Genomic DNA, 11,426 nt, shown 5'->3' on the forward strand with positions numbered 1-11,426 from the left:
AAACAAAGCAAACAAATAATAAAAAAATTGGTATTCTGCACTCATCAAAGACAGCCCTTTCCAACTGAAGCTCTGAGCAACCCCCATGATCCAAAGATAAACGTCAGCTTAACTAATTACGCTGTGTATCTACAAAGTCCATGCCCAGATTATGGGAAACACCAACAACTTGCACCTGGCAAGGCTGGACTGTGCCTGATAAGGAACTGGTAATGTTTGGCACTGGAAAATGGGATGGAAACCCGTAAACCCAATGCATGAGGCAAACACTTCTCAACAAAAACATTTGATTCTGTTGTAGATAACAAACGACATCTTTAAAAAATTAGTCATCCATCTAGAGGATGGCTGTGAGAAACACCTGGATTTAGGATTTTGCCTGAATTCATCTTTGTTAAAATTTAAGATTTTTTAACTCAAGACTTAAAATCCTTTGGAAATAGCCTGTTGGTGTCTTTTCAATAGTTGAGTTCTTTGACACAATAGGTTTTTCTCTGGGTATCTGCCTAATGAATATATCTTCATATGCATACAAAGAAAGTTAGAAAAATAGTTATGGTAGTATTGTTTTTAATGGAAGAAAAAAGTACAGGCTTTCCTCATGTCCATCTGATATGGACACATACTCTGAAGACCTATGCAACAACAAAGGAGTTGGGCAAGTCCATATGTGAAATATGGACTGTTTCCCAAAAACCAAGTTATAGAATAATATATACTATAAGGATTGAACAAGATAAAATTACATGTAGGGATGTGTGTGTGTCATCTGGAAGAATAAGAAAGACTGATAGCGAATGGTAACCTCTGAAGTGATTAGAGTCCACATGGGTCAGCTGGATATGGTGTCACACACCTTCAATTTAAACACTAAGGAGCCTGAGGCAGGACAAATTTTAAAAATTTAAAGTTACATGTATGAGAAGAAAGTCTCCAGAGGGGAAAAATAGATATTATTTGCTCTACAAATGGGAACGGAAAGTAGATTATTTTTACAACAATGTATTCACCAAGTATCGTTGCACATAAACATTAAATATATAATCTCTCTCACAGACACACACACACACACACACACACACAAATGATAGTTTCCCAAATTTTGTAATGAGTAGCTCTTCAGAACATGATCTGGTTGAATTTCTCAAAAGCTATATATATTTAAAAACAAAACTAGGTAAGGGGTTAGAAGTTGAACATCTCAACATTTCTCATTCAGGTATTACCCACGCAGAGGCTCACAACTATCTACAACTCCAGTTCCAGATAGCCAATGCCCTTTTCTGACCTCTGTGGGCTCTGCATGCGTGTGGTTCACAAACATACATGCAGGCAAAACACCTACATACATACAAATAAATACATTTTAAAAATCTAAAGAAAACAGTAGTGTCTGAATTGTTTGACTTATTTTTTGTTTCTTTGTATCAATATGCAACTGTTGGTGAGCAGACTACCTCCACACCTTATACAGTGACTGCTTTATAAATGCTTGTGGAAGTCCTATCAATAAGTAAATGAAAAATATAAATGATGGGAATGTTTTCTTTCTTCCTTTCTAGCGTATTTTTCCCTAGAGATGGAGTATTTATTAAACTATCACAAGACTAGTGTCAAGAACTCCATGAGAGCTCATTGAGTAGAACAGTCCTGCAACATCATTCTAAAATTGCAAGAGCAGTCTTATCCAGGGCAGACGACTCGACATTAAAAGTTTCCCTTGAAAGCCTCAGACCTGACTCACACACCCACATAGGCACTTCAAATATGATCTATTTTTTAATAAAAGATAAAGAATCATGGTGTTTAACGAGTCCTAGAGTACTGACTCAGTATCTTTGGAATTTGATCTTGTACAGAGATTTAAAGAAGTCTTTTGAATGCCTTGACAATTCTAAGAAACAACAGCAGAAGACTTTAAGAATAGAGTAACGGTGGTTCTTCAGACAGTGGGGAACTCCTCTATGTCTTGACCTGGGTCCTTCTGGACAGTGGAAAGTGTCTCCATTGTATGCATACCAATGTGTTCCTTCCTATAGTTCTCAAAGCTTCTTGCCTTTGTTCACAAGGATGCGCAGTGGGGCAAGGAAATAATATAAATAACACACAAATAATACCCCTGTCTGCTCATGAGGGTAGCAACTTCTTTCCTTTTCTCTTTTCTTTTCTTTTCTTTTTTCAACCTACCTCTGGGAAACTGAAAGGAGCTGCTCCACGTAAGCAGCAGAGAAATATATAACTACAAACTGCAAGCCGTGACCTCAATCCCCAGTGCCCCTTGGCCCTCATTACAGCAGCAGTTGGTGTAGGGAAGGATTAAAGAGGGCTAGAAATCATTGGGTGAGCACACGAGGTCTCAGAAACTTGACCTTGGTTACTTAAAACACAGAGTCCCCACTAAAAGCGAGTCTATGAGGAGAATTAAAAACAGAACAAGGAGAGGTCAGGCGAAGTACAGGAGCACTAACAAAGATGAGGTTGAAACAAAAAAGAAAAACCTCCAAAACAGACATCTTTCTTTCCACCAGGCAGGCATGGACACCACCAGGAAACATGCTGGGTTTTGCCACTAACCAAAAATGCAAAAGAACCTCCCACCAGACACACCAGGGCAGAAGCCAGACAATAGAGGACTTGCCAAGGCTACTAAGCAAGCCCCAGACTTCTTAAAGCGCTTTCTAATGAAACAGAATCAGAGTGAGTCTCCCTCTCTATCTGATAGCTTTTATTATCTGGATCTATGAATTACCGAGGTTTAATGGGAAATACAAGAAGAGATTACAAAGGCACTGACTAGTAAAATATTTTTACAATTGTGAAACTTACAGCAAGGCTCATTTCTTTTCTAGAGAAGTAAAGTAAGGGCAAGGGGCTAACGCCATAAAGCATATGCCCGTGGCAACAGCCCCAGTGGGGGCATGAACTCAAAAGCATTTCAGAAAACCTACACTTAGAAGTGAATGATTCCCAGCTGTCAGCAACAATGGGGGCACATTATTCATTGTTCCTTCAGGCCTGTGTTCTGTGGTCCTTGGGAGGAGGCCTGGTCTTTCAGGACTCTAATCATAGGTAAGGAAACTGAGGCATGTAACTTGGATTCAGAATAAATGACTGGCCCCAAGAATTGTGCATCCTGAGATTAGTCGCTGTTGCTGAGCTCTGAAAGACAAACCCAATAGCCAACTCTTTTATTTCTTACCAACAATAATTAGAGTGCCACATAATGGTTCCATAATGGGTTGAATGTTCAAAAACATCTTCTTACACTTTCAAAGATAAGCTAAATAATATCACAAAAAGATGGCAAGATGTATGTGTGTGTCAGAATCTTTCTCTTTGCATATCTCTGTCACTATTTCTTGCTCTCTGTGTAAACAAAGAAGTGAATCTTCTAGAACAGAGCTGTCCAAAATGCATATAACTTGATATGTTTAAATGTTTATAGTAGCCATAATAAAAAAGGAAAAATGAGCAAGGGAAATTATTTTCATGATACATCTTATATAAAGCAATGTATCAAAATGCTTAGAAATGCTAACATAAAATCTATTGTGATATACTTTGTAGTAATCTTACCTTTTTAAAAAATCTTATTTTTTTTAATTTTGTGTGAAGGGAATGGTACACGCATGTGGGTGCCAGAGTCACTGGATCCTTAAGGACTCAGAGTTACAGGCAGTTGAGAACTGCCCGATTTGGGTACTAGGAGGACTCAGGTTTTCTGCAAGAGCCTCACCTGCTCTTAACCTCTGAGCCACCTATCCAGTCCCTAATTTATGGTAAAATTTTGAAATCTGATGTAATTTGTACCTGAAGCATACCTCAACAGTATTAGCCACCCCTTTGAACAGCACGGCCCTACCCTTATATATATTTGCAATTAGGAGGCCCTATTGCACCAGTTTCTTTATTATGTATATAGACTAAAAACATTTTTAAAGTAGTGACTTGAGTTACTTCCAATGTTTCAAAGATAAAGATAACTAATAATACATTTTTTAAGATAAGAGCGTGTACTCTTTAGTGCTACAGATGATTAGATGAATATGTTTATGAATATACTAGCTCCTAACTGACACAAACCTTTATCAACCAGTAATAACAGTGTACTATTTTCTTGTAAAGCATAGTACTAAACATCAAGCCGTGAAGCCCTATTGTGTACTAGATGGCCCTTTCAACACCAACCCTCCAGTTGACTCAAAAGTGTTAAACAACTCTTAAGTGAGGTAGAGTCAGCATAAAACAAGGACAGTAAAGGCAGACTTCAAACCTTGCCTCTCTCCTTTATAAGCACTCTGACTTTGTGCAATGCATTTTCTCCATGCAAATTTTTACCTCTCTTTAATCAAAGAGCACATTCTTCACACTTCAGTGATATGTATGGACTTACAACAAAATTTATCCACTGTTCACCTGAGTTTCCAACTTGATAATTACTACGCATTTCCTCTGGTTACTCTAGGCCTTAAGGGAAATCTCCTGGAGACCTGACTCGACAATCGAGTCTGAGTATGTCGGACTGTGGCACAGAAGAATGAGACAAGCACACACTTTGGCTTGGCATGACACATTTTCACTCTGTGTGACTTGTTTCACTTTCCTCCTTTGCCAAATTAAAACTAACGTAAAAAACATTTCTTTATATTGTATAAATGAGGAAATTGAGAAGAGGTGGGCTAACATTCACACTCCATGGGTACAATAGGTGTTTCCCTGGTAGACAGTAAGCACTATATGAAACCCCACAAACCTATCTTTTCTTATTTTCTGTTGATCCTCTGAATCTTACCCCCTAACCATCCCTTCTGGAGTTATATGTCCTTATTTGAACTCTCTGTATGGTTTGAGATATTATCCTATGGGTAGATACTCAGTGGCTATCTGATTAGAATGTAAGCACTTTGAGGACAGAAGACTTACAATTCTCTGTCTCCTCATGCTGAATGAGATGACATTTTTTATTATTTAGTAGAGTTTTCTGTTGATGGAATGGTAACTCACTAGATATTCTTTAAAATAGTTCATGATTTTTGTCTCTTTGGAGTGAATCTAACCTTTTGAAACCAGTAAAAACTGCCAATTTTATGCAACCTGATCTATGCAACATACTAATATTTTAATAAAAGATGAGTAAAATGATCAAGTAGAAGCAAGTTGATATTAATGTTAAAAGGGTGACCCAACAGCAGAGCTATACACCAACATCCAGAGCAAGCCAGAGTCTATGTTCGTTGAGTTTCTTTGGTCAATGAGAACTGCTACAGAAGGCTAATTTCATGCTCCCAAACTTTAGTGAGTGAAATTGGGCATTTTATGTCACATCGAGGATTGAGGTACCTGTCATGAAGTCTAGTCAATGATGAAAGTGACTGACAGGGGCTAGCAAAGTTTCTGTTAGTGGACTGGGATATAGGGTAGGAAGTTGGAATGTGGATGTTTATTTGAAGGTATGCCTGCTCACTCTTATTGGCCTGGTGCAGAAAGATGAAGAGCCAACTCACATCAGATGACATATGAGTACCAGAACTAATACCAGAACAGGAGGTCTTAGAGATGCTATAGAGCAAGATGAATTTTAGATCCCACCCCCGCTGAGGTTGAGCCCAGGGACTGAGTGCTAAATCCATAGATTAGGGGCCTTAGTACTTACATTTAGCTATTAACAGAGCTGAGGGCAATAAAGGCTTATGATGTATTGAACAATTAGTAGATCATTCATATCATTGGTTAGATAGCTTTAATATTAATATTAAATCCATCCTCAATCTCAGTCTTGGTTAAATGTCTTTCATTTAAAGAAAAATTAAGTTTCTGACTGTTTTAACATTAAACAAAAATGCATACCCATAAAAAAACAATAAAGAACTGTGGGGATGGTTCAGTAAGTAGGGCACTTGCTGCACAAGCCTGACAGCACCAGTTCAGATCTCCAGAATCCATGCAAAAGCAGAACACAGACATCAGGCCTGTCATCTCAGACTCCTACCAGGAAATGGGAGCTGAGACAAGAGATCTGCCTAATTCCACAGGCCAGACTGAAATACACCGTGGGAGACAAACAAAAGAGACCCTTCCTCAAACAAAATACAAAGTAAGGGCTAACACCATGGCAGTGTGCAAATCACATGGCAGTGTGCAAACCCCAACAGAAATGCAGCAGCACATGGTACCCCATAAACATATACAAGTTTCATATTTTATGTATTGGTTTGAATTTTAAAATTCCAAATGAAAAGAGAGAAAGAAAAAGAAAGTCATTTTTCTAACCTGAGATATGAACACAGGTTAATATGGCAGTAGGGTGGATGGTCTTCCTGGGTTTAGGAAGAGAGACTTTATCTCTTCTCCCATCTTTCAAGTAGTAAAAAATCTATTTAGAAATAGGCAGGACTCACTGTGGCCATCCACCACGTCACTGTTCCTACTTACAACACAGTTGTTCTCTTTGTAAATAATAACCTATATAATAACCATGAATATGATAGATAAGGTAGCAAAACTATGTAATATGACCAAGGATTAGAGTTCTCAGGGTCCCTACACACAAAAGTATGGAGAAGGAATGAGAGATAGGAAAGCAGAATGAGGGGGAGGAATCTGGTCAAAATGGAGAGTTTCGAAACCTCTACTCAAATACTTGTTTTCAAACAGGTTTACCCAGAATTCCAACTTTGGCTCCTGCAGCCATTGGCTTTTAGTAAGGCCTGGCAAAAAATTAAATCCAGCTTAAGCAGAAAACCAACCAAAGAATCAAAGACTTTTCTCATCTCTGTGCCATGTACTGTGAGACAAAGAGGCAATTGGGGAAATGCATGAAATTGTCACCCTTCAACACTGAGAGCTAAGCAATCCTTTGTCTTTATTAAGATTAAAGGTATGAGCCAAAGTCAACAGCACCAGACCTGGGGGCACACAACTATAACCCCAGCGCCCAGGAGGCTAAAGCAGGAGGATCACAAGTTAGAGGCCATCCTGGGACGCAGAGTGAAATGCTGAATTAGACACAAAATAAAACAAAACAGAGATGAGTAGAAACGTGGGTAAAAATCAGAGGAGCAATTAACGATTCCTTTAATCAACTCATAAATCTGTGTTGAACTAATTCCTTACTTTATCACCAAAGTCCTTTGCTGTGCTTCTTAAATTTTGTCCCTACCATATATGTAACAGAACCTTTAGAATTTAGAATGTAATTTGGTTTCCACCAGATAGTGAGGAAATGTTACATTAAAGCAATAAATTGTTTTCCTCTGAATATAACATTAGATATTAACATACAAAGGTGACATGAAAACAATTATCCTTAACAACCATTCATTTTATAATATACTTTGAAAATATCTTAAGTTTGTATCAGGCTGAAAATTGGCAGTGAAGTTAAGATTGTCTATTAAACATATAGTACCCTAAAAAAGCTCTAACATTTTTCCTGTTTGTTTAATATATTATTGTCATCATCTGCCCATGCATGCTAGATATTAGCATAGGGCTTTTCCAACTTTTTAAATTCCATTACTTTAAAATATAAAGCTCTATGCCTGTGATATATTACTAATGCTAACAGATAAGATCACCCAATTATAAACTTCACTTTGCTCTTATTAATGTAGCAAATGAAGCCATGGAGTGAGTGAGATCTCATTTTGGATAAGGTCCCACTTCTTGTTAAATGTTGTTCTTTCAGAGCTGGGCATACATCATCATTGATGTAACAATAACAGATGTCTTATTTGTGGATTCCTCTCCTGTCTGCCTCACAGCAATGATTTTACTACTTGTGAAGGATTACAAAAAATTATGGGAGGATTTACATGAGGTCTCTGCAGTATTTATTTAGAAGTCAAGTATAATATTGTTTTTCCAAACCCATTAACCAACACAACTTAATCCTGACTCAAAAGACCTGCATTATTTTCCCCTTAGTCAGCCTGTGTGATTATGGTTTCAGAACCATTCGTCAATAAAAGTTGGGCTAGTCATGACAGCAGATGTGGAGTGGGGGTTAGAAGATTCAGTCTTCCTATTGTTCTGGAAACATCAAGATCCTATTTTGCGAGAGTAGCTAGCTCAAGGTTTTATAGTCTGTACGAACTGAGTCTGTTCGTTTTCAAACTGGTTGGACTTTCCATGGCAGTGGTCCTCAATCAAAGAGTTGGGAATCAGCTTGCTTTCAGGCTGAACTGAAGCTCTGTTGGTTTTTATGAATTAGTAGAGAATAAAGACAATAGACATTTTGAGAATATTCAGCACATTCTGGTCACTTCTCTTGTTCCTTAAATACTTACAGAGAAAGCCACAAAACCGGGCTTTAAACTTTGTAGTGTTGGGCAGTCCTACAGCTGTGTCCTCACTTACCATTGACAACACAATGCTCTGGATGGGAGAAATATCAGAGTTCAAGTGCGTAAGCAAAGAGTTGGGAATGCCTCTTAGGAAATAGTTTGTGGCCTTCTTACTATTTCAGGAATTGCCCACAAGACCAAGAATGCATTAGTGCAATAATCTAGTGTTGCTTACTTAAAGGATAGACCCAGACTTGGTAACTTCTTTTCCCCTACAAGCTGGATATAGAACCTGTGATATACTTTGTTTTTTAAATTCTTCTTTCATATATTGCATTATGACCACAGTTTCCCCTCCATCTACTCCTCTCAGTTCTTCCCTTTACCACTGTTCTTCCTTCAGAAAAGAGTAGGCTTCCCGGGGATATCAACGAACACGGTATAACAAGTTACAATAAGATTAGGCACATAACCTCATATCAAGGCTGGACAAGACAACCCAGTAGGCGGTAAAGGGTCCCAATAGCAGAAAAAGAATAGAGACATACCTCCATTCCTATTTTTAGGAGTCCCACAAGAACACCAAGTTACACAACTCTGACATATATTCAGAGGACCTACGTCAGATCCATACAAATTCCATAATTGTTACTTCAGTCTCTGTGAGTCCTCATGAGCCTTGATTATGTGGGCCATGTTCTTGTGGAATTCTTGACCCCTCTGGCTCCTACAGTACTTCCTCCCATCTTCCACAGTGTTCCTCAAGCTCTGCCTTGTTTTTGACTGTGGGTCTATTCTGTTCCCATCAATTGCTGGATGAAGCATCTCAGATGATAACTGGTCTTTGAGCATAGCAGAATATCAATGATAATAATTTCATGCCAGGTGGTGGTGGAACAAGCCTTTAATCCCAGCACTTGGGAAGCAGAGCCAGGTGGATCTCTGTGAGTTCAAGGTCAGTCTGGTCTACAGAACCAGTTGCAGGATAGCTAGGGCTGTTACATAGAGAACCCTTGTCTCAAAAAAGCAACAACGGAAAGAAAGAAAGAAAGAAAGAAAGAAAGAAAGAAAGAAAGAAAGAAAGAAAGAAAGGAAGGGAGGGAGGAAGATCTCATTGACTTTTTTTCCAGCTATGTTTGGTTCTATCCTAGGTCTCTGGGCTATCCAGCCTCTGGTTCTTGGCCATTCAGGCCTTGTCAGGTATGGGTTGCTTCTCATGGTATGGGTCTCAAGTTTGACCAGTCACTGGTTGGTCACTCTCACAAGTTCTGCATCACCTATAGGCAGGACAAATTTTAAGTTGAAGGGTTTGTGGCTCGGTTGGTGCTCCACTCCAGTCACTGAAAACCTTGCCTGGCTACAGAAGATGATTGGTTCAGGCTCTATATCTCCCATTACTAGGAGTCTTAGCTAGGGTCACCCCCATAGATTCCAGGGAGTTTCCATTGTAGTAGGTTTTCCACATTACCCTCAAAACGTCCCCTAATTCTAATCATCTCTCCCAGTACTCTCTCCCTCCATCTGTCTCCCTCCAACCTGATCCATCCTGTTTCTATCCACATTCACTCCCAGTCTACCCATGAGATCCATTCTATTTACCCTTCCCAGGAAGATCCATGCATCCCCCTTGAGTCTTCCTTGTTACCTAGCCTCTTGTGATCTGTAGATTGTTGCATGATTATCATGTATTTAACAGCTAATATCCACTTACAGATGAGTGCATACCATGTTTGTCTTTCTGGGTCTAAGTTACCTCACTGAGGTTGATTTTTTTTTTTACAGGTTAAGTCAATTTATTAAAATAGTTGACTTAGGCATCTGCAATAGTGACTTAAAACTCCATTCCTGGCTCAATACTGATGGAAGTGATCTGCTTGACAATCTCGGAAGGAATGTGTATATCAATCAGTAGCTTGTGGATTCTCATTGGAAAACAATCCCATGTCTTGGAACCTTCACCACAAGGTGTTTTTCTTGTAGTGATTCTCAGCGTTTTGGTAGGCATGTATACCAGTTCCTTGACTTTCAGATTATTTTCCTTTGCGCCTCTGATCAAGTCGACACACACCTTCTCCAGCGACTTGGCGTTGCAGCTGGTGAGCATGATTCATATTCGGTGAATCGCCGCCTCGGGTCCCATGGCCATCTTTCCGGCTGCGGCGTTGCGGCTTCCTGACCAACATGTTCCTTGGCGTTAGCGAACACCGGTGAGTCAGGACCGGGAACTCTGCAAATGCACCACCACGCCTCAGAAAGGCGAGGTTGATTTTTTTTTTATAGTTCCATCCATATGCCTGCAAGTATCCTGATGTCATTTTTTTAACAGCTGAGTAATACTCCATTGTGTAAATGTGTCACATTTCCTTTACCCACTCTTCTGTTAAGGGACATCTAAGTTGTTTCCAGTTCCTGGCTATTATGACTAAAACAGCTATGAACACAATTCAGTAAGTGTCCTTATGATAGACGGAAAATCCTTTGGGTATATACCCAGGAGTCGTATAGCTGGTTCTTAAGGTGCATTGATTCCCAGTTTTCTGCAGAACCACCATATTGACTTCCAAAGTGATTGTACAAGTTTGCACTCCCACCAACAATGGAGGAGCGTTCCCTTTGCTCCACATCCTATCCAGCATGAGCTGTCGCTTGTGTTTTTGTTCTTAGCCATTCTGACAGGTGTAAGATGGAATCTCAAAGACATTTTGGTTTGCATTTCCTTGATGGCTAAGGATGTTGAACACTTCTTCAAGTATTTCTCAACCACTTGAGATTCCTCTGTTGAAAATTCTCTGTGTAGATCTATACCCATTTTTAATTGGATTATTTGGCTTATTGATGTCTAGTTTCTTGAATTCTTTATACATTTTGGATATTAGCCATCTGTCAGATGTGGAATTCCTTTGCCTTGCAGAAGAAGCTTTTCAGTTTCATGAGGTCCCATTTATTAACTGGCAATCTTAGTATCTATGCAATCAGTGTTCTGGTCAGGAAGTTGTCTCCTGTGCCAAGGCATTCAAGGCTATTTTCCACTTTATCTTCTATCAGACTCAGTCTATCTGGTTTTATGTTTAGGTCTTTGATCCATTTGAACTTGAGTTTTGTGCAGGGTGATAGATATGTATCTATTTGCGTTATGCTACA

At 39.1% G+C, this 11,426-nt stretch overlaps 1 protein-coding gene across 1 annotated transcript; it reads right to left on the minus strand.

Moving 5' to 3' along the window:
• Positions 1 to 10,116: 10,116 nt before the first annotated feature.
• On the minus strand, positions 10,117 to 10,389 carry LOC110342821 (40S ribosomal protein S20-like). Its single transcript, XM_021233223.1, has one exon. It carries the CDS (start codon positions 10,387 to 10,389, stop codon positions 10,117 to 10,119), a length of 273 nt encoding a protein of 90 aa, XP_021088882.1.
• Positions 10,390 to 11,426: the final 1,037 nt, after the last annotated feature.

The sequence above is a fragment of the Mesocricetus auratus genome, unplaced genomic scaffold (assembly GCF_017639785.1).
Source record: "Mesocricetus auratus isolate SY011 unplaced genomic scaffold, BCM_Maur_2.0 Super-Scaffold_100004, whole genome shotgun sequence".
In the NCBI taxonomy this organism is placed as follows: domain Eukaryota; kingdom Metazoa; phylum Chordata; class Mammalia; order Rodentia; family Cricetidae; genus Mesocricetus; species Mesocricetus auratus.